Here is a 24388-nt window from a genome sequence, read left to right as displayed (position 1 = left end):
CGCGCAAGTAATCTACTTTTCCACGCGACAACAACTTCATGATTAGTTGAAGTATTGGGAACACATTACACCGCTAACCAAGAAATGCGAGCCTGCCAAATGGAATGCTGTATTGCACCATTTCTAAAGAAGAGGAAAATGATTTTGGTTTTGCGGCGTGATTTACTTCGTTCATTTATATAACTGTGAAGAAGTCGTTTTGAATTTTTTGGAATTCAACTATTGATAAACATAGACCGGTAAGACAAAGCTCTCCTCTTTTTTTTGGTCTCGTGCTTTGGACGTAACACGTGTTCAGTGTATACTTCTTTAATACGTAGAGAACTATGTCATGTTAGGTATACTTTTTATTTTAACCTTGAATTACTGTTCTATTGACTATTTTTGGCTTTATTTTTGGCAGATTCATTCCAGTTCATCTTTTCTATCTCTGTTGGCTAACTTAATGTCATTGTTAATGTCTTGCACTTTTCAACTTTTGGCTAGACCAGGGGTCTCCAAACTTTACAGCCAGAGGGCCGCATGAACTTTCATCCAGCATGTTGAGGGCCGAAGAATATAAAAAATTTCCACGTTATCCTTCAGCTTTTTAAATTTCGCAGTGTGCTTGAAACGGAAGTTGGGAGAAAAATTGACGTAAGCCACTCTTGCTAGTTGGCGTGCGACATTACGTGAACTTTCTGCACAAAATTTATTTTGTTTAATAATATTATTTTTCTGAACTGCCTCTGCGGGCCGGATTGAGAAGCCCAATGGGCTGCATCTGGCCTGCGGGCTGTAGTTTGGAGACCCCCTGGGCTAGACTATAGAATACCCATCCACTCACTATCCACTCCTTATAATATGCCTCGTTCTTATATTTCATTCTTTATGTTAGTCATTAATGATACTAAATGATAATTTAGTTAAACTTTACTGTTATGTTTTACTATGTATCCGGCATCCTTGAATTTGCAAGGGTGCCTTTAAGAATGGACGGGTATTCTATAGTCGCTCCCAAATTTTACTTTGACAACACCATTGCAGTTTGCACACCAGTTTTTGTGTGGAGTTAAGTCATGGCGTAAGGAAGCCTGCCATAGTTTGTACTAAGTTGCTGAGTGTTATGTTTATTTCATATAATTCATTAATTTTCTACAATGAAGACATTTGCATGTTAAATTTTGCATATCTTCAAATTCAAGCAAACATGGAGGGGGCAGACGCTGCTGATAGAAATGTGGAAATGTGGAAAATAAAGAAGTTGATAAAAAGTCTTGAAGCAGCCAGAGGGTAAAAGTTTTAAATGATTATAATTGTTCGTTGACATTACCATAGAAAATAGTAGTTTTAAATGAAAAAATACAGAAATAATAGGTTAGGAACCACTTGACCGCTTTCTAAATTCCCTTTTTACTTGGTTTGTATTTTTCATTGGAAATCCTTAATTAAACACGGAAGCTCATATATTTTTTTTGTATAGAAATGGTACTAGCATGATATCGTTGATCATACCTCCTAAAGACCAGATTTCCAGAGTTGCCAAAATGTTGGCGGATGAGTTTGGTACAGCCCAATATAAAAAGTCGTGTTAACAGGTATCATTATTGCATGATTTATGCATTGGGATAACATAAAATATTTTAAATCTCTCAATTGAGAAATTGATTTGTTATCATAAAGTCACAAATTATACATTTGGTCTATTCGAAACTTGGCCCTAAAAGTAGGTTTCTGTTACAATTTGGAAGCAATTTTCTCCAGGCTTAACCATTTTCCTACCATATGACCTTTTTGTGATAACTCAGCAACCCAGGCTAAATATATTTGCCTGGTCTTTGTGCCGAAGCCATGGCAATGATTTGGAGGTTGTGAAAATTTGCTGGTTTCTATTTCTCGTGTTGTAGTGATTAAAAAAGAATAATCTGAGCTTTATTTTATTCTTTTGCTTTTTAGGTTATCTGTGTTAAGTGCAATCACTTCTGTCCAGCAGCGACTTAAACTATATAATAGAGGTTTAGAAAATGATAGCTAATCATTACAGCATAATTTTCTGCATTTTCTTGACTATTGATTATGTTATAGTTCCACCAAATGGGTTGGTGATATACTGTGGTACCATTGTCACTGAAGATGGCAAAGAAAAAAAAGTGAACATTGATTTTGAACCATTTCGACCAATAAACACCTCCCTTTATCTCTGTGATAATAAATTTCACACCGAGGTATACTATAAAGTAAATGGTTTGAACCCAGGAGTATTGTTACATGTTTGTAAATGTAGATCGTCCAGGTTAGTATAGTCTTGAGAAGGACTGTTTTTGTTGTTGTTGACTGACGTTTCGACAACCTTAGCGGTAGTCATCTTCAGAGTCAACCTGGACGATCTACATTTAGAAACATGTAGAGGTATCCTATGATGTTTTAATTTTGGAGAACAGTGTGCAAGGAATTTGATTTTGCATACGGTTTCTTATGCTATCTCACTTATCTGTAAAGAAATGTTTATGTTATGGTAAACACGAAATATTGTGATCATGTTTGACAAAGGTGGGAATACCCAACGATTCCATTCACATTTGTTCCACTCTCCTGTGTGTGAAAATGTATTTATTCAACTTTTTGCACAAGTATGAATTGTGGTATTTTTGAATTTGAAAACCTTTCTGTAACGTCCTACAGTCTAAAAACCATAGTCTGTAGGTTTTTCCGTGAAAGGGAAATCAGTTGCTTTCAACAACCTGTGAAAACTGGGGCAATCTGCATGTGTTTTCAGTTTGCCTTTGTCATATTTGTTGGGACATTACATGTGCATTTTGGGTGTGAAACCTGTGGCAATCTGCATGTGTTTTCAGTTTGCCTTTGTCATATTTGTTGGGACATTACATGTGCATTTCGGGTGATATAAAATTCGGAAGATAAATATATTTGTATATGCAATGGGAAAATGTTTATCAATATAAATATTACAGCCCAACATATAATTTTTAACAAAGCCATAAGCAATTTGGTTTTGTGAAATTTATTAAAAGAGTGACGTTTCATCGTATGGATATGTTTATTATAGAGTCTTTTGTTTGTGTTGATTTTGTTTTTTCTTTCAATTAAGGCCTTAAGTAATTTACTAACTGATGATACAAAGTTTGGCTTTATTGTTATGGATGGAAATGGCGCTCTCTTTGGTACTCTTTGTGGAAATACCCGCGATGTTCTTCATAGATTCACGGTGGACTTGCCAAAAAAACACGGTATGGCAATGATGTTATAGTAAAGCTCAAAATGTATGAAATACAGAAATTGGCAATAGTGCCAGTTTGAGAAAGTGATTGTAGTCCATCGTGTGCATCTAGTCAGTTTTTAATTGTTTTCTTTTTAAAAATCATTACAAAATTGTTTGTCATTTTGGGTGATCTAATGCAGATTTTTCATAAGGATTTTTGCAGAGGTTTTATGGAAGATATTGCTTTTACATTGGAAGATATTGCAATATCAACAAATCGCGCCCAATGCATTCTGGCTAATGACGTCTCTTTAACACTTAGTACATAATGCCTTTTTGCAGAGCTGTGAATTTTTGCACTCTGAACTGAGCCTCATTCTATCAGAGTAATGCAGTAAAGGTAGATTGAATTTAGCTGATTGGATGGCATCGTGTCTTTGTACAATATGTCTCGATGCTTACGTTCAGCTTACATGACAGCAGACTTGGTTTTGATTGTTGCGTACGTTTAGCTAACATGACAGCAGACTCGGTTTTGATTGTTGCGTACGTTTAGCTTACATGACAGCAGACTCGGTTTTGATTGTTGCGTACGTTTAGCTTACATGACAGCAGACTCGGTTTTGATTGTTGCGTACGTTTAGCTTACATGACATAAGTTACCATCTCATTGATAAACATTGATGAGTAGGTTAACGCTTTAAAGCAATGCTTTGTCACTGATTCTGCTGAGAATCAATTTCTTTGTACGTTGCTTTAAAATCCTTTTGTAGACGGCTATCGTATGTTAGTAACGCTCCAAAATCGAAGCTAACCGTTACAGATGACTGAGTGGCTCAAATGTTCTTATTTGTTCACATGACCTTGTTTACTTGTACTGTATTTCTACTTGAATTCCTCGTTTTACCTCATTCATCAAGCGCTATCTTTTCTCATCAATATCTATAGGTCGTGGCGGGCAATCTGCCTTGCGTTTTGCTCGATTGAGGATGGAAAAGAGACACAACTACGTTAGAAAAGTTGCCGAAACTGCTGTTCAACTGTATATATCTAATGATAAAGTATGTTAGTGATCAGTAGCGAAGCCATCCCGTTTTTACTCCAGCAATGAAAATATTTTCGCATTCAAACACTGGAAAAACAACGAATTGAATTAATTTTGCAAAGAAATGAATAATAAATTGTCTCACAAAATTTGCAATGTAGTGGTAGAAGTTTGGGCTGGCTTCGTCTCTGTTGTTAATCAGTGATAGTGTAGAGACTGCTGCCTAAAATATTTTGGACTCTCGTGCTAATTTCTTGTCTATTTTTCTTCGTCTACAGCCAAACGTTACAGGCTTAATCTTGGCCGGATCAGCTGATTTTAAAACAGAACTAAGTCAATCCGATATGTTTGATCAGGTATGATTTGGTTGACGATTAATTGTCTTTCAGCTAAAAAGCTATTGAAATGTATGCATCTTATATGCCATAAAATTATTCTGACTTTCTCTTTTCAAAGCGTCTTCAAACGAGAGTTCTGAAGTTAGTGGACGTATCTTACGGCGGGGAAAATGGTTTTAACCAGGTTTTTGTGCATAGCAAATTTCTTTAATTTTATGCTGTCGCTTATAATCTCTTTTTGCGCCGAAGGCTATAGAATTGGCTTCTGAAGTTTTGGCCAATGTAAAGTTTATTCAGGAGAAGAAATTGATCGGTACGTCTTGTATAGTGTTCTTGACTTATCACTGTGATCATTTTAGGTTTATTGTGCGTATATTTTCACTAGGGAAGTACTTTGATGAAATTTCTCAAGATACCGGAAAGTTTTGTTTTGGTGTCGGCGATACGCTGAAGGTTTCGTCAACTTAATGAAACCTAGCCTGAATTTTTTTTTTTTTTTATCCACTCCGTGTGTTATTATGTTGTGATATGCAATCGTAGGCTCTTGAGATGGGAGCTGTCGATATACTAATCGTCTGGGAAAACCTAGAGATACAAAGATTTGTGCTGAAGAACCACGCTCTTGATGGTGAGAGAAAAAAAGCATGTGTGTTGGTTTAGGTGAAATAACTTAGTCTGTTTCGTTGTTGACAAATGATCGATTTAAAGTCACCTTTGTGGCAAAAATGGATCTGCGACAAAAGATGCAATATGTATTTAGTTCAGCTTTCCACACTCGTCATTTAGTCACGTGATGGCTGGCAGTTCCCTGTGAAGTCTTGAATAACGACTTCACAGTTTTCCTCCATCATAAATCAAATCACGTGAATTTCTTCACCCTTTGGCACCGATGTAACAGAAATGTTATAATCGTTGTCAATGTGTCAAGGTTTTTTGCGTGTTCATACATTATTTTCATCGTTGTCACGTGATTCCTAGTTAAGCACAGGAAACATGGCAGTACACAAAGTAAGACATTGTATGCTACAGTGACGTATTTCACAAAGATGGCTGGGTTTGGGAGGGTGGCCGGAGATTGCAAATTTCCCCTGCCAAAATGTCCATGTACAAGCGAGTGGAAAAGTCGTTTTGATTAATAGTTGCAGACTGTAAACATGCAAACATATCATCGCAATGCTAATGTATTGCAGTCTGACACAATGGCAACTGCAAACTTATAATCACCTTGTGCTTCCCAACCCCACCCCCCTCTCGCCCTTCCTCGCATAATCAAACTCAATACCTACCTGCCGCTGCTGATAGTGCAGGTTGTTAGGCTAAAAATCTCGTTGTTTTAGTGAGATTTCTTTTCTTATTCTAGAGGAGAAAGTTCTACACTTGCGTCCTGATCAGGAAAGAGATCAAACTAATTTCATTGATCAAAGTGTAAGCATTCTTGAATTTTGCAAAAAATCCTATATCGGTACGATTTAAGCGTAGCGTTCTGATCTATAACGTGTGCCCATCCTCTTATCCTTTGAGGTGCTTTTGATCTTACGATCCTCTTCAGTAACCTCGTTCATTTATTTTGCCACCAATTTATTTCAATATACTCACACTTACTCTCCTTTCAATTTTTCCAGACTGGGGTCGAGATGGAACTTGTCGAGAAAATGTCCCTGCTGGAGTGGTTGGCGAATAATTACAAAAATTTTGGTACGTGTATCGTTTTGCTGTTTTGGCAGGTTTTTGGTGTCGGGGTTTTGATCATTGGACAATAACTCAGGTCTTTTGCAGGTGCAACTCTCGAGATTATCACAGATCGTTCGCAAGAAGGTGCTCAGTTCTGTAAAGGTTTTGGTGGTATTGGCGGTAAGAATTATTTTCTGATTTTGACTGCTCTCTCGAACTAAGTCCCCCCATTTATGAGTGCGCAGAAAGTGTTGATCTTTATGTACGTACTTTCGACGCCCATTGACGTGTGATTTTTGCCCTACGGTACTGCTCAAGAACTCATAGAAGATTTTTGTTGCAGGAATTCTTAGATACCGTGTGGACTTTCAATCCATGGAAGTTGACGATGATGACTGGATTGATGACAGCGACGAGGATTGAAAAACTTCAACGTAGAACATGAAAGTTCCATCATTCATGATATGACTCAATCAGTCAGACTCGATGACGGCACGATATGCATTGTTATTGAAATAAAATCATTGCAAAACAAAAGAATCAAGTTGAGGTGTTTTTAAATTTGATCTACGTGGTGATAGACTCCGTTCAAGAGCATGAAATTGAAATAAGTTCGTGCCGACGACCTTTCAAATATTGTTCTAAAGACATACATGTAAAGATCTAATGGGATCATGAAGGGATAGAGGTGGTATTAGGTTAAGTTGCTTCCATGCTTTCGTCGTCTTTTCTCTCCAAGCTATCTTTCTTACGATTGTGTTCCGATCTAATGTCGAGGAATGTCGATGTTTAGGAAATGACAACACTAAATTTAAACATGGACACGGAAGATGCAGCGAAGGTAGGACTGTTTCTCATATGAAAAGTTGGAGCTGTTTTTTTTTAATAATTGTGTATCGTAAAGCTATATTTCACTTTCAGTCGCCTGCGTTACTGAGAGTGGTAAAAAGCTTGATATCTAGGTAATTCCTTGTCTAAAGTGAATTTTTGACAACCATTTTGCTTTCATCTGTGCTCATTGCTCAATATTGTTCTTTCATCGATTATTATACAAACAAGTCATCTCTTTTCATGAACTCAACTTCAATCGCTTGTTTCATTCTCTTCGTTGACGTAGCGGTGATAACAAAAGTCGTAATATCGAGAAGAGGCGCTTGGAAAGTGAATTTAACGAGCAGGATTTACTTCTTAACAAATTGGTGGAAGGTATTTGTGGTAGTTTTTTACATGTACAAGAAGTAGTAGTTTCCATTGATGAATCCTGTTTTCTCTTGTTTGTCACTTTATAACATTTCATAAGTAATTTGCATTAAAATAGAAAGTCTGATTAAAGAAGTATACGCGTGAGAAAGATTTGAAATCTTGCTAGTTCTACTGTCTATACATGCCTTTTTAAGTTTTTCATAACTGTTATTACTTTTTTTATATTTTGATTGTATTTAGAAAGGCATGTATCATTGAACTCTACACTTCAGTCGTTTACTGGAATTGCATCAAGAATAAAAGGTATTTCTTATTAATTTATCAATATTTTTGGTGTTCAGGAGTGTTTGGGCATAACCTGGAAGTGCCGTAACTGGTTGATGTGGGAAGATTCAATTTGCTAGCCTCTGTTTTTTCTCTATTGATGTGATTTATCTGCCTTGGCTTATTTGGGATAATTATAGACCAGGCCTGCTTTGAACAAGATGATGAATGGTGCATTTAGTCCTGAACTCCCAATGAAAAGGGAGCCCCATTTTTTTGAGTGAGATTCTAAAATGAGGACAGTCGCTTTTATTTTTACTTTTAATAAGATTTGTAAAGTTTGCCATTGAAATTTGTTTCTCAAACTTAACATCTCTTTATGATTCTTCATGCCTCACAGTAGCAAATGTTTAAAATCATGACATCAAAGGGCCTGCGAGAAAATTTCCCCCATGTTCCACAGTTTCTTGTGACATCCCTACGTTTATGCAATTTTTATCATAGTTGTGAAATCAGATAAATTTTGACATGCAGTGGTGTTTATACTTTCTCCAAGTTTTTAAATTGTAAAGTTAGCACTGCTGCGATGCATCCACTAATTCCAAATACATGCATTTGCTTATAGATTCTCGCGAAAAAGTACACAATCTGAAAGAAACATTAAACAATTGTAAAAACTTACTTCATTGCAAGCGAGATGACCTTAGGAAGCATTGGATCGATACTATGGAACACAATGATGTCCTATCTTTATTGGACAAAATGTAAGAGGAGTTGATTGGCAATATTCAATACACACATACCTGTAGGTATATGCTCTTCTGTAATGTTTCATCAAATTGTTTAGACAGATTCTTGTCTGTTCACTCTCCCCCCCCCCCTCCGGTGCAAAGTTTTGTAGAATTCTGATAATAAACAGTTACAGGAGTCTTAGTTGTTGTCATTCTAGATGTTAGAAGTTGATATGGCCACAGTTCACCCAACACAAGAAATGCATAGTCTGACATTGTATTTTTATAACTGTAATGCTTGTTGTGTGCAAGGCTTTCTGAACCAAATGCTTTCCAGTAACATCAATTTTTTTATAAAAGTTATTTGGGAGCCAAACAACAATGTAGTTTTTTAATGGGATGTGACTGTTTGAGATTTACTTAATGCCACCAATAGCTTTTCCACCACTAGCAGCTTTTCCACCAGCTTTTCCACCACTAGCTTTTCCACCACTAGCTTTTCCACCACTAGCTTTTCCACTTTTCCACCAGCTTTTCCACCTAGCTTTTCCACCACTAGCTTTTCCACCATAGCTTTTCCACCAAAGCTTTTCCACCACTAGCTTTTCCACCACTAGCTTTTCCACCACTAGCTTTTCCACCTAGCTTTCCACCAATAACTTTCCTGGCTTTCCACCATGTTTTGACAATCATGTCCACAAGTTTTCCACTCAATCAGTTTATCTTCTGCAAAAACTTGTTCAAACAGGTAAATAGTACATGTATTGTGCGTGTAGTAGTGTGTAAAACCTCGCGCCAATTCATGTATTGTGCGTGTAGTGAGTGTAGAACCTCGCGCCAATTCATGTATTGTGCGTGTAGTGAGTGTGTAAAACCTCGCGCCAATTCATGTATTGTGCGTGTAGTGAGTGTGTAAAACTTCGCGCCAATTCATGTATTGTGCGTGTGAGTGTGTAAAACTCGCGCCAATACATGTATTGTGCGTGTAGTGAGTGTGTAAAGCCTCGCGCCAGTACATGTATTGTGCGTGTAGTGAGTGTGTAAAACCTCGCGCCAATTCATGTATTGTGCGTGTAGTGAGTGTGTAAAACTTCGCGCCAATACATGTATTGTGCGTGTAGTGAGTGTGTAAAACCTCGCGCCAATTCATGTATTGTGCGTGTAGTGAGTGTGTAAAACTTCGCGCCAATTCATGTATTGTGCGTGTAGTGAGTGTGTAAAACTCGCGCCAATACATGTATTGTGCGTGTAGTGAGTGTAAAACCTCGCGCCAATACATGTATTGTGCGTGTAGTGAGTGTAAAACCTCGCGCCAATTCATGTATTGTGCGTGTAGTGAGTGTGTAAAACTTCGCGCCAATACATGTATTGTGCGTGTAGTGAGTGTGTAAAGCCTCGCGCCAGTACATGTATTGTGCGTGTAGTGAGTGTGTAAAACCTCGCGCCAATACATGTATTGTGCGTGTAGTGAGTGTGTAAAACCTCGCGCCAATACATGTATTGTGCGTGTAGTGAGTGTGTAAAACCTCGCGCCAATACATCTCGTAGGATTATTTAATCATGCTAAGAAGCACGTTGACTTTTGTTGCTTTGTAATCATTGTACTTTGTTAGTTGAAGTGTTGAATGGGAATCTTAAAGAAGTGGATGCGCTACGAGATCTGCGTGCTGAATTGACTAAACGAAAAGAAGTTAGTATCCTATATTTTAACAAAATGTTTACAGACTGAATTGAAGCTTGAATACCAGCTTTGAGATTAGCGGAATCCGCATGTAAGCTGTTTGTTGTTTTGTTCTTGGAATTTTCGATTCCAGATTGTGATCTCACAAACTCTGAATTGCATATTGTAGTTTCCGGGTTTTTGGTTTCCTATATCCTGGTGAGAAACATGGATGACAGATTTGCATTACATTATTTCACCTGTTTATATTTTCCTATTTGGTTATCGTTATCCATTGGTTTAATTCTATTTGTTATCTCCTTAGTTAATGCCTTATCTCTAGTGCCAACTTATTCTAACTTGGACCGCTTTGTTATCTCACGGGCGAGGACCCTATGTCTTTGGCCAATCCTATTTCACTGGCCATTTGGCCTATTGGTTATCTATGAGCCACTACGTTATATCATTCGCCAATTGATTATCCATGAGCCAACACGTTATCTCACTGACCAATTTTTTATCTATGAGCCTGCGTCATATCATTCGCCAATTGATTATCTATGAGCCACTACGTTATATCATTGGCCAATTGATTATCCATGAGCCAACACGTTATCTCACTGACAGATTTTTTATCTATGAGCCTGCGTTATATCATTCGCCAATTGGTTATCTATGAGCCAATACGTTATCTTATTGCTCAATTTCTAATCCTTGAGGTTTTATTTAGAGGATGCACGAATGTCTACTGAAAGAATTAAACAGACATCTTTATTATGAATCATCAAAACAAAACAGATGAATTCTTTGGCACTAAAGGGTGATGATCGAACTTCGTTTTTTCCCAATTATATCACAACTCTTACCATGATGTACATTTGTTTTTTGTAGGACTATCATCATCGCCAAAGCGAGATGGTGAGTACGTGTTTTTCTCATAAAAAATTTTTTTAAAAGGGGGGGGGGGTGATTGAAGTTGCTCAAAGCGAAACCGCCTGATTTAGAAAATTTTATTTGGGTTTTCCTTTTACGTGTTTAGGAAAGATTTTGTCAACACTTTAAACTTTTCTTTTGAACGCGAACGATAATAGTGAACTCTGACATTTCATTAGATGCAAGCCATCTTGGTGTTGGCGCGTCTCCCGAGTCTCCTGGTCGAGAATTCAAACGCACTCATAGAATAACCGCATCCAGTATGAATCTCTGAAATTCTTGACCGTATCTCTCATGTATATTCGTTGTTATTGCTGTAGAAAAAATATCATCTTCAATCTTTTATTTTTCATAGGAAATCAGATCATGGAGGAAAGTCTGGCTACTGAGAATGCTGAAGTTAAAGCAGGGTAATTGAGTATTTATAGAAGTTAAAGCAAGGGTAATTGAGTTTTTATAGAAGTTAAAGCAAGGGTAAATGAGTATTTATAGAAGTTAAAGCACGGGTAAATGAGTATTTATAGAAGTTAAAGCAAGGGTAATTGAGTATTTATAGAAGTTAAAGCAAGGGTAATTGAGTATTTATAGAAGTTAAAGCAAGGGTAATTGAGTATTTATAGAAGTTAAAGCAAGGGTAATTGAGTATTTATAGAAGTTAAAGCAAGGGTAATTGAGTATTTATAGAAGTTAAAGCAGGGGTAATTGAGTATTTATAGAAGTTAAAGCAGGGGTAATTGAGTATTTATAGAAGTTAAAGCAGGGGTAATTGAGTATTTATAGAAGTTAAAGCAGGGTAATTGAGTATTTAAAACAAGTTCAAAGATATCGCAATAAGAGCAATAAGCAAGTGCCAGCTCAGTTAGAACATTGTATTTGACAGTGATAATGATGTTTCTATAATTTTTATTTTACTTCGAATGTATTGTCATATTGTGGTGACATGTCCTTTAAAATAGGAAGTAATTTATCTTGTTAAACGTTTTACAACTGTGTATTCTTCATTTGTATTGCTTTCAAACATCATACATAGCCATGATTTTTACGTTTTCGTTATTATCCTAACTTTTCGAGCTGCACTTGTGAGTTGTGAGTTAGGAAAATTAGTAAGTAGTAAGGCCGGTTATTCATTGGGAAATTTACAGTGACACTGAGATTATTTTTAGCAAATCAGTGAAGACTTGCATATCAATCCCGAGTCGGATAGTGCTCACTTTATGACAATCTTGGTTCAATGTATTGCGTTGTTGGATAAAGTCCCTGAAGCTAACGAAGTACGAAAATTCTTTGTTTCTATTGTATATTATCAATTCGTTGCGTTGCAATTCCTTTTTTTCATTTTTGCTTGACATTTTTTCTTCATTCACTTGCTTCTGAATCTCTTAGGCGTTGAAAGGTTCTATGAAACAAGAGATGTCTGAGATTGTTCATTTAGCGTCTTCCGAAGTAAAAGAAAGGTATGTTGATTGTTTATGATGGCGTATAGAATTGACTATACGACAGGATTTTTGTAAAACTGCGAATTATTCTAACATTTGATGTATGTTGAGGCTTACCTATAACCGGAAACTACTTTGTTTTATTCACTTTTGAGGAAAGCGGAAACTTTGTATCCAAAAAAGTTTGATTCCGGTATATTTCCATGTTTAAACGTTTACAAAACGTTAATTTCGATGAATCTTTATCCTTTCAATTCAACATAGCGAACACTATATCCTTAGATATCTTTCATTTCGTTTTTAATTATTTGACGAGCAGGTATCATTAATTTTGCATTGTTCCCGAGGATGTTATTGACTATTAAACAAATATCAATGCAAAATGTGATTCTTTGTTCAAAGAATTAGTGCAAAAGTAACAAAACTACGCGCCCAAAGTTTCAAAAAGACACTTGTCGTAGCGACGTGCGAATCGATGTTCTGCATGCGATTTGCAAATTTAAATATTTGAAAACGAATGCATGCATCTGGAAATATAAATCTTTGAGGTCTAGCGTGAACACACTTTTGTAATTTCTTTGTTTTCTTGCAGGATTGGAAACAGAGAAGAGATGAAATCTAAACTTGTAATTGAATTTCTTATCACATAAGATTACACTTACACATTGATGTTATGATACATGCTTAAGCCTGTTTTCCACTAGCCACGCATCGTAACGTATCGTAGTAAAACGTAACATGGCGCATGCGTGCTTGCGCCTATGGACCATCAAATTCATAAGCACGCATGCGCCCTGTTACGTTCTGCTACGATACGTTACGATACGTGGCTAGTGGAAAACAAGCTTTATATATCTGCGTTGTATTTCACCTGCACTGTGAGTTCGTGCTTTGATGAAGTAGACTTGCATCTTCTTGCTTTGTAGAACGTCCTCTTGAAGCTGTTGGAAGTTGTATTCGCAAAGTTTAAAGGTGTCGCCAGAGCCCACGATGTAGTCCTCAAAGCATTACAGCGGGTAATCGCTGAGGTATGTTTTGCACATGTGCTGTGATTGTTTTATGCTAGGCTGTAAGGTATTTTTCAAACTCAAATCATGTTCCGTAGAGTTCCCAACAAAAGGCAGAAATCACAAAAGCAGTAAAAATCGATGAAGCTGTAAACGCTTCCAAGGGTGAAGATGGTGAAGATGGTGAAGATGAAACGGCAAGTAATGAAAAGTCGACAGAAAACAAAAATAGCTCGGGTTAGTCATCATGTTAAAATGTGTTGTCAGTTGAAACAAGTTAGAGGCCAGTTGAATGAAGAAAGAATCAACTTTAGAAGCCAAGAGATATACATTTCGTTCCTTTCTTTGCTTCATGCGACTGAAAATTCTTTGAAGTTTTACGAGTAAAGTGGAAAATATAGCTGTAGGAAATCATAGGGCTTGTCTGTTCCCTGGACTAGAAAACAATTGATTTATTAAAAAATGAACCATGATTCTCCTAATTTACGTGCTTACCGTGTCTTGGTGTAGCAGTAAATAATACGCAAAAGGAAATCTTACCGAAAAATATATAAATATTGTTTAGAGATTTTTTCCAACACATTAGTCTATAATTTATGGTCGCTTTTTTCGAGACTGACAGTCGATACGAAGAAAAACGTTACATCTTGAATTACTAAAAGACTAACAGTCGATACGAAGAAAAACGTTACATCTTGAATTACTAGAAGACTAACAGTCGATACGAAGGAAAACGTTACATCTTGAATTACTAGAAGACTAACAGTCGATACGAAGAAAAACGTTACATCTTGAATTACTAGAAGACTAACAGTCGATACGAAGAAAAACGTTACATCTTGAATTACTAGAAGACTGACAGTCGATACGAAGGAAAACGTTACATCTTGAATTACTAGAAGACTAACAGTCGATACGAAGAAAAACGTTACATCTTGAATTACTAGAAGACTAACAGTCGATACGAAGAAAAACGTTACATCTTGAATTACTAGAAGACTGACAGTCGATACGAAGGAAAACGTTACATCTTGAATTACTAGAAGACTGACAGTCGATACGAAGAAAAACGTTACATCTTGAATTACTAGAAGACTGACAGTCGATACGAAGGAAAACGTTACATCTTGAATTACTAGAAGACTAACAGTCGATACGAAGGAAAACGTTACATCTTGAATTACTAGAAGACTAACAGTCGATACGAAGGAAAACGTTACATCTTGAATTACTAGAAGACTGACAGTCGATACGAAGGAAAACGTTACATCTTGAATTACTAGAAGACTAACAGTCGATACGAAGGAAAACGTTACATCTTGAATTACCAGAAGACTAACAGTCGATACGAAGAAAAACGTTACATCTTGAATTACTACATTATAAAATGGAGACTTTGTCGTGGTGACAAATCTGAAAATCATTTCAAAGATCGCAAATACCATGGTGAATTGTAAAAGTAATAAGTTAATAGTTCTTAAAAGAACTGTTTTGAAACTAAAAGACACGATGCATTTTGTCTTTTCAAAACAGTTCTTTTAGAACTATTGGATTATTGTTCTGTGCTTAAACCAGTTCTTTTATGAACTATTAACTTATTATTCAGCTATTCACCATGGTATTTGCGATCTTTAAAATGAATTACCACTACGTTTTATCTTGAATTTTTAGAGTCTATGAAACTATACACTATGGAGGATGTTTGGTCAGCGATTCAATACGCTGTAAGGGCCGACCTTTTTTTATTTAAACATTTCTCGTCATCAATCCATTCGTTTGTCGTCATCAATCCATTCGTTTGTCGTCATCAATCCATTCGTTTGTCGTCATCAATCCATTCGTTTCTCGTCATCAATCCATTCGTTTCTCGTCATCAATCCATTCGTTTCTCGTCATCAATCCATTCGTTTGTCGTCATCAATCCATTCGTTTGTCGTCATCAATCCATTCGTTTCTCGTCATCAATCCATTCGTTTCTCGTCATCAATCCATTCGTTTCTCGTCATCAATCCATTCGTTTCTCGTCATCAATCCATTCGTTCTCGTCATCAATCCATTCGTTCTCGTCATCAATCCATTCGTTTCTCGTCATCAATCCATTCGTTTGTCAATGTAGTCATTATATGTTTATTTTTAGATACAACTTCTACTTAGTGACTATCTCGACATGCAAAACGCTTTCACATCACATCATGCCATGACTACATCGTTCTCTGAAGCTGAAGCGTGAGCGATTAATCTGTTTTAACGTCGAAACTTTGATGTTGTGTCTATGTTAGCCATTGTGAAACATTTTGTGAAAAATTTCTTCTAGAGATATTTCTTCGTTTTTTGCCGCAAAGAAAAAAGGCGCTGCCCCTCAGAAAAAGGTATCAATTGTGCATTACAAATTGGACATCAGCTCCACTGTGCCTCCCCCAACCTCGCCCCCAAAACAGTTATACTTTTCCTCAGAAAAGTGTATCAATCGTGCATTAGAAATTGGACATTAGCTCCACTATCCATCCCCCCCCCCCAAAAAAAGTTGCACTTTTCCTCAGAAAAAGTTGTCAATCGTGCATTAGTAATTGGACATTAGCTCCACTATCCACCCCCCCCCCGAAAAAAAGTTACACTTTTCCTCAGAAAAGGGTATCAATCGTGCATTTGAATTGGAAATTTGCTGCGTTATCCCAATTTATGCTTTAAATGATAATAATTTCTATTATTCAAGTTGGTTTGTTTGTATTGTGACATAGTCTCTCCTGTCGTGTTGTAGGAGCCGTTATTTCGCTTCGAAGGCTCGTCGTCTTCACTCAGTATTAATTCATACATTCGGGAGAAGCGACAAGAAGCTGCTTCACCGGTAGGAAGCTTAATCCTGTTTTCCACAAAATTTCGCCGCCCCCCTGCTTCTAAAAAAAGCTGAAAAACGTTTGATTGGTTGGCGATGTGGTCATTATTTGTTGAAACCAATCGCAATGTACTTTCTAATTCACTTGACGAATATGATTGGTCAAAAATTTTTCGTAACTTTATATTTGGTAAAATCGAAATCATCATGGATGTAGCTAATTATTGTAGTTTATATTGTGAGTGTTTTTGTTCCTTTCTAGTTCAGAATGGGCGAAGAAGACCCTTACCGTAATAAGTCTTACGAGACAAGACCCGAGCTGTTGTGCCCGCCTAGCATGAAAAATATCATCGTGATTTTTCGTCCCGTGCTGAAGTTTGTTGAAACCGTGGAGTCATCGATAACAGTTGAACCGAAGTAGGGCTATAATGTGTCTTACGTCACGTGTTATTCACATGTATTACGTAACATGTTATTCATATGTATTACGTCACGTGTTAGTCGCATGTATTACGTCACATGTTATTCACATGTATCACGTCATGAGTTAGTCACATGTATTACGTCACATGCTATTCACATGTATTACGTCACGTGTTAGTCAGATGTGTTATTGTAACCGTAATGGTTGTTTTGTCCATAGTTCTAGGTGTACGTTGTATCAGTTTATCAAGGATTACGTCGAAGATTTTTATCTTGGCAAGAAGCAATCTGAACTTAATCAGCAGATAAAGTCAGTCTCAAAAGGTATATTTGAGTAACGAGACTATCACACCGTAGGTAATTTAGTGCACTCGCTCTCTTCACGCAGACTGTCGTTTTATTAATCTTCAGCTACGGTCTCAACAAGATTAGAAGCGTGATACAATTTGTTAAATGCCTGACAATGTTGGTTCTGTTTCACAAACACCCAACCTCTCTCTTTGTTTGTGGACTATAGGTAATGATGGTTTTAAGACTCTGGTGTCAGCATCTGTTGCCAAAACTCTTCAAGCCGAAAGACCTCTTTTAAAGGTATAATTTTAACAAAACCAACCCAAAAGATGTGTATTCTTCTTTTTTTTTATCATTAGAAGCTAAAATATCGCATAGTTACTGTTGTGAAATTCTCCTTATTTTTCTGGCCACTTGTTGCCAATTATCACACGGAAATTCGTAAATTCTCCCTTCAACTATCATCTTTTTATATTGGCTACGAGATATTTTAGTTATATTCTCTACAAAACTCTGGCCACGAGTTACCATTGTTTAACTGTACTGCCGACCATGATTCTATATGAGACTAGCGACGAGTTACCATTGTTTAACTGTACTGCCGACCATGAGTCTATATTAGACTAGCGACAAGTTACCATTGTTTAACTGTACTGCCGACCATGACTCTATATGAGACTAGCGACGAGTTACCATTGTTTAACTGTACTGCCGACCATGAGTCTATATTAGACTAGCGACAAGTTACCATTGTTTAACTGTACTGCCGACCATGACTCTATATGAGACTAGCGACGAGTTACCATTGTTTAACTGTACTGCCGACCATGACTCTATATGAGACTAGCGACGAGTTACCATTGTTTAACTGTACTGCCGACCATGACTCTATATTAGACTAGCGACAAGTTACCATTGTTTAACTGTACTGCCGACCATGACTCTATATGAGACTAGCGACGAGTTACCATTGTTTAACTGTACTGCCGACCATGACTCTATATGAGACTAGCGACGAGTTACCATTGTTTAACTGTACTGCCGACCATGACTCTATATTAGACTAGCGACAAGTTACCATTGTTTAACTGTACTGCCGACCATGACTCTATATGAGACTAGCGACGAGTTACCATTGTTTAACTGTACTGCCGACCATGACTCTATATGAGACTAGCGACAAGTTACCATTGTGAAATTGTACTGCCGACCATGACTCTATATGAGACTAGCGACAAGTTACCATTGTTTAACTGTACTGCCGACCATGACTCTATATGAGACTATCGACAAGTTACCCTTGTGAAATTGTACTGCCGACCATGACTCTATATGAGACTAGCGACAAGTTACAATTGTTTAACTGTACTGCCGACCATGACTCTATATGAGACTAGCGACAAGTTACCATTGTTTAACTGTACTGCCGACCATGACTCTATATGAGACTAGCGACAAGTTACCATTGTTTAACTGTACTGCCGACCATGACTCTATATGAGACTATCGACAAGTTACCATTGTTTAACTGTACTGCCGACCATGACTCTATATGAGACTAGCGACAAGTTACCATTGTTTAACTGTACTGCCGACCATGGCTCTATATGAGACTAGCGACAAGTTACCATTGTGAAATTGTACTGCCGACCATGACTCTATATGAGACTAGCGACAAGTTACCATTGTTTAACTGTACTGCCGACCATGACTCTATATGAGACTAGCGACAAGTTACCATTGTGAAATTGTACTGCCGACCATGACTCTATATGAGACTAGCGACAAGTTACCATTGTTTAACTGTACTGCCGACCATGACTCTATATGAGACTAGCGACAAGTTACAATTGTTTAACTGTACTGCCGACCATGACTCTATATGAGACTAGCGACAAGTTACCATTGTTTAACTGTACTGCCGACCATGACTCTATATGAGACTAGCGACAAGTTACCATTGTTTAACTGTACTGCCGACCATAACTCTATATGAGACTAGCGACAAGTTACCATTGTGAAATTGTACTGCCGACCATGACTCTATATGAGACTAGCGACGAGTTACCATTGTTTAATTGTACTGCCGACCATGACTCTATATGAGACTAGCGACAAGTTACCATTGTTTAACTGTACTGCCGACCATAACTCTATATGAGACTAGCGACAAGTTACCATTGTGAAATGTACTGCCGACCATGACTCTATATTAGACTAGCGACAAGTTACCATTGTTTAACTGTACTGCCGACCATGACTCTATATGAGACTAGCGACAAGCTACCATTGTTTAACTGTACTGCTGGCCATGACTCTATATGAGACTAGCGACAAGTTACCATTGTTTAACTGTACTGCCGACCATGACTCTATATGAGACTATCGACAAGTTACCATTGTTTAACTGTACTGCCGACCATGACTCTATATGAGACTAGCGACAAGTTACCATTGTGAAATTGCTCAACCAATTATCTTTTAGTAATCACTGCAAATAATCTTGATAAAATTCTCCCTGCGATTCATGATAATGTCGATCGATAACAATGCTGTCGTTCCTTTAATTTGACAACTTTGCTACAGCACAAATTTGCATTTTGCTTTTTGTTTCAAAAGAGCACCGTTTTGGTTGAGGAAATGATTCAAGATCTGAAAAGCTCCATGCTCGCTCTGCCCCTTCACGCATCAACATTCATGAACATGATCTGTGCCGTTTTACGCAACTACAAGGATACCTGTTGGGCTGCTTATAACAGTGAGGGAATTTTTGCTATACTTATGTAACTGCTTCATATTATGTAGTTAAGTTAAGTTTATCGTGTGGAGTCTTACAAACTTCCACGCTCTCATACGCCTTATGCGCTAAGCACAAATTTGGACGTTGAAACTGGCCTGGGTCTTATTATTAGGAAAACAAAACACGTTTGTTTTTCAGCCATTGTTAAGATTTCTCAAAACAATTCAACGTCGCCTATCCTCAGTGCAACTTGGGCGAAGGAAATTGGCCATGAATTGAGGTGAAAAGTTATTTTAAATAATTGAGCTGCGGAGAATATCTTCAAATATATTATGTGTATGTTTGAAGGTCGTTGCCTAACTGGACGAACGTTCACGGACCTGGCAAACACAGAAAAAAGGTTGGTATAGCTCAAGTTTATTTTTACATTGGAAGTTTTTATCACTCTAAGGTGACGAAGATGTTTAACAGATATTGACAGCCAGTGGATAAAAGGAGTTTAAGGGGGGGGGGGATAATATCAGCAAAAAAGGAAGTTTCAAATCAGCATCATCAAACATCACACCAGAAACTTTCTTTTCTTGCGTTATGTTGTATTGATCTATCATAAAAAGTAAATTTTATTTGTCATCATTTATGCAGAAAAGAACGATTTTAATGTCCTAATTCGTCGTTTATTATATTCTTAACTCGTATACTACAGTATATTTTAATATATTGAAGGAAATGGAAGAAAACTCTGAAGCAATCAGAATGAGAAACGAAAAGGTTAGCTGTTTTCATGTACAGTATAAGAAATAAGCACTAGTCCCAGTACTCACTCTATTCAATTTTTTGTGCGTGCATATCCGTATTGCGCATGTTTCCATCAATAGTGGCTGCCTGCTTATTGTATTTTCTGACCAATAGGAACACTGAGCTGGCTAACGGTAGTCATTAATCTAATTATAAATACAGCAAAAAGTTTCATAGCAAAGTAGTCCTACTGTTTATCCTATATACCATCATACTCTTCGCGCTTTTTCTTGTCTACACTTATATTACGATATGCTGTTGAAAGGGAAAGAATATCAACGTACATTGGCGACGTTGCTGTGGTATTTTTAGGAATCAGAAATCCTTAATAAACTTGTTGAAAATGTGATCAAGAAGAATGAAGTCATCCTGGATCTTGTGGATCTCAAGACCTTGGCAAATTTACAAGAGAGCATTGTATGTTTGGTCAATTTTCGTATACCTTATCGTTTATTCGTATTTTTTATGGCGCATGTTTTCTAAATACGCTTTCGTGACAAGCTTTTCCCGTAATGCCAATGAACAATTTCACTGTTGGTTGAGCAAGGAAAAACATTTTGTGACTGAGGTTAGACATGATACCGAAGATTTTCCCATGATTTCCCTGCTGTCTTTCTAACTAAACAAAAGGTTTGATTACCATACGTTGCAACAATATGTTATGGTAAATTAATACTCTCGCTGGTGGAACACAGTAAATAATTTATATGTCATCTTGAGCTATGCAAACGATAGTAATGATTGATTATCATCTTTAGGAATGGCTCGTTGGTCGCATTAAATCCTTTGCGAGCAACATAAGCGCTAGCACGACGGGGATAAATGTTGTCTCGCATGTATCATCTGACAAATTGAAAGGGGTGTGTATGGATTTGGATTAATCATTTGGCTTACTCCTCTGATTTACGATTTCGATTTGAGATAATGATTTGAATCATGGGCCACATGTATTTAGCATTGATTTTTATGTTTTTGTTTTACTTTTCAGCAAGAGATCCCTCCTCTATCCCAAGACATGTTGAGGTATTTTGATAATTTGTTCTGTGCATAAGATATAGATATAAGTTGGTGTTTGTTGCGCGCATGCGTATCAACAAAGAGTCTTTCGATTTAGTTTTGATGGCCTAACGTTTTAATCTTGCAAGACACATGTTTTATGTTGATTCACTGAATGAACAATAAGTGAAAATTAATTTTCTTAACTGATTAAACCAAAAGACCTAAACATACTAAACAATTTGCATAGTCAGAATTTGGACTAGCTTCGTCACTCTTAATCAAGACTACTTGACTGTACAAGACTGTGTACCGCGTTTTTTATACTGTATTATGAAAGTTAGCTATCATTAATGTTTGCACGAGTTTGTCATTCGTGTGGTTTGTAGAAAGTCTTAAACGATAGCTTATTTAATACGAAAACCGAGTTTCATCTTTCGTGTTGATCCAGAGCCTTGAGTGATCTTGGACAAGATTTTCAAAATCTTGCTGAACTATGCCTCTTGGTTTTGCATTTGGAAATACGCTGTCATTGTTTCTACTATTTAATGCAGGCTTTGAAGCAGGTATGCGTTTAATTTTGCACGATGAAGTCTTATGGCTTAAATTTTTCACTCGTATGTAAACAATACTTTATCATATATTGCAGATTGCGAAGATCTTAGGTGTTTTACATTGTTCTCTTCACGCTATTTTTTCACGTAATGTTGCATAGGTTTTTCTAAAGTTCAGATTTCTTTGCGAAGATCATATATCGTCCAATCAAATTGCCAGTTCAAGTTCACAATGCATGATGATTGGATAATATTTTAACTTTCAAACGAACTTCGCATCATTACGTGAGAAAGTAATGTAAAATGGACTGTCTTCTGACTTATGTAACTTACCAAATAAATTGATCAAAGTTTAACATCATCTACATTGCAGAGGAGTTACGTTTGCAGTGTAGAGTCAGTTGATGCTGATACATTGGTTATCCATATGAACAAAGACCTGGTTGCTTTAGAAGACATTGTCTCCACTACCTTGGCGCCTCACAAGTTTAAGTCAGTGAATATGATTTTTTTTCTTATTTAGCATTTGCAGATATGGATGTACTGTAGGAAGGGATGCAAAAGGGTGTGCACCCCTCTATCCGTGATTAGATGGGGTGCTGTAAGAATGCCAATTTCCCGTCGAAATATTAATATACCGCGCGATTACTTGGAACACCAAATAATTCGGTTTTTACTTTCTAGATATATGTTTGAAGGACTTGGTCACATGATGTCAATGCTCATCATTTCTGCCGCACCATATATTAAAAAAATGAACGCCAATGGCACCAAGAAGATGTAGGTTACACTTCCCACTCGAAATGCTGACGAGCATGGCATTTAAATAGTGTGCTATTTTCTTATGCTTTTAAAACTTTTGAACAGGTCGAGAAACATTTTCGCCATTCAGCAAAATCTCCTGAATATAACACAATCCCGTGAACCAGACCTCGATAAAGCAAGACTTTATTATGATTTGCTGTACAAAATTCCAGGGGTGAGTATTCATTTTTCAAAGACTTAGCTACATAATGAAAACAGTTTTTTTTTGCTTCGTCGCAAAGTCGAACCCTGTCTTCGATTGTCAACAGTTGTAGATCGAAAAGTGATCATTGTGTCCTGTGAAACCTTAAATATGCTTTTAGAAATCTTTTTTTGGCTATGTTTTTCAAACGTTTTGCTTGTAGCTGTCTACTTGAACTTTGATCAAATAGCCCTGTGGTTAAATTTACGAAAATTCAATTTCAAATCGGCTAGCCTCACAACTTCATTCATTTCATTTGCATCCTGTTTTCATTTGTTCAAATATCCACAACTATAGCCCAAGATTAGGTTAACAGGCATTCATTCTTAAATAAACTATCATCCACTTATGTATTTGTCGTTCATATTTGTATTAACTTAATTTGTTTTTCAACCAAAGTATTACGTAATCAAATCCAAAACAACAACGTGTCTGTTTATTACATGTTCATTCCGTGTTGTATTTCTATTGCACTATAAAGGACTTCTTGGTCGGACTGGTTGAACAAGGAGCAAAGTACACCGATGCTGAATACGAGAACATCTTGAATCTACACGCCCGAAGTCAAACTGTCATTGACAAGGAAGGACATCGACAAAGATTGACGAAATTGAAAGAGATCTTAAGGGAACTGAAGGTTAATCAACAAACTACTGTTTAAATTTTGGGTGTCGTAAATAAAGTTCTTCAACACGGATTTATGATGGAAAGCGATAGTAATGACGTCATGCCTACACAATGTCTAACAGTTTTGGTGTGTGAGCCATTACTTACAGTTATAGCGAGTGACTTATTTAGATTAAGGTCAAAGAATACAATATTCTGGCCATGACTTGTATACATGGCCAAAACTTGATCAATAGACAAAATTTTACATGTTAATTGATATAAATGTATAACAATAATGTCAACATGAAACTTCATTGATATCAAATGCAAACATTATTTGATAGTTAACCGAAAGGCAGGTGCAGACAAAGTTAAAAAGTATTGCATTGTATTTTGTTGCAAGGTATCCCACGAGTATTTCTTTTTGCAATTCATCCTGAAACTCAATCTTTGCCATTTGGGGTTAACAATTTGGGGTGTTACTCACCTGTCACCCTTCTATAGTCCCCAAAATATTGCCCCTTGCCCTCGAAAAATAAACACACAGGTTTAACGAAACGTTTGTCACTGAGAAAAGTTGACAAAACGGTAAACAAAGAACAAGGAACAGAGGACTCCTATAAAATGACGGCTCTCGAAAATTTAATTTTCAAA

General features: G+C 36.9%; 1 protein-coding gene, 1 non-coding gene and 1 pseudogene across 2 annotated transcripts; all 3 read left to right on the top strand.

Moving 5' to 3' along the window:
- Window positions 1-70: 70 nt before the first annotated feature.
- Window positions 71-6793, top strand: LOC124443749 (eukaryotic peptide chain release factor subunit 1-like). Its single transcript, XM_046994268.1, is given in 17 exon segments — window positions 71-239; window positions 1185-1272; window positions 1463-1552; window positions 1554-1577; window positions 1936-1994; window positions 2065-2204; window positions 3089-3227; window positions 4148-4260; window positions 4523-4600; window positions 4701-4766; window positions 4832-4895; window positions 4968-5035; window positions 5123-5210; window positions 5943-6007; window positions 6205-6277; window positions 6359-6433; window positions 6597-6793. Coding segments are annotated over 16 exon segments (1305 nt in total). The 5' UTR covers window positions 71-239; window positions 1185-1189; the 3' UTR covers window positions 6677-6793.
- On the top strand, window positions 5374-5533 carry LOC124445049. Its single transcript, XR_006948090.1, has one exon. It is a non-coding gene; the product is annotated as a small nucleolar RNA SNORA79 (small nucleolar RNA).
- A 129-nt stretch (window positions 6794-6922) lies between the features above and the next one.
- Window positions 6923-24059, top strand: LOC124444526 (annotated as a pseudogene).
- The last annotated feature ends 329 nt before the right edge of the window (window positions 24060-24388 follow it).

Source organism: Xenia sp. Carnegie-2017, unplaced genomic scaffold (assembly GCF_021976095.1).
Source record: "Xenia sp. Carnegie-2017 unplaced genomic scaffold, XeniaSp_v1 HiC_scaffold_21, whole genome shotgun sequence".
Taxonomy (NCBI): Eukaryota; Metazoa; Cnidaria; class Anthozoa; order Malacalcyonacea; family Xeniidae; genus Xenia; species Xenia sp. Carnegie-2017.
This window is presented reverse-complemented; position numbering and strand designations above follow the sequence as displayed.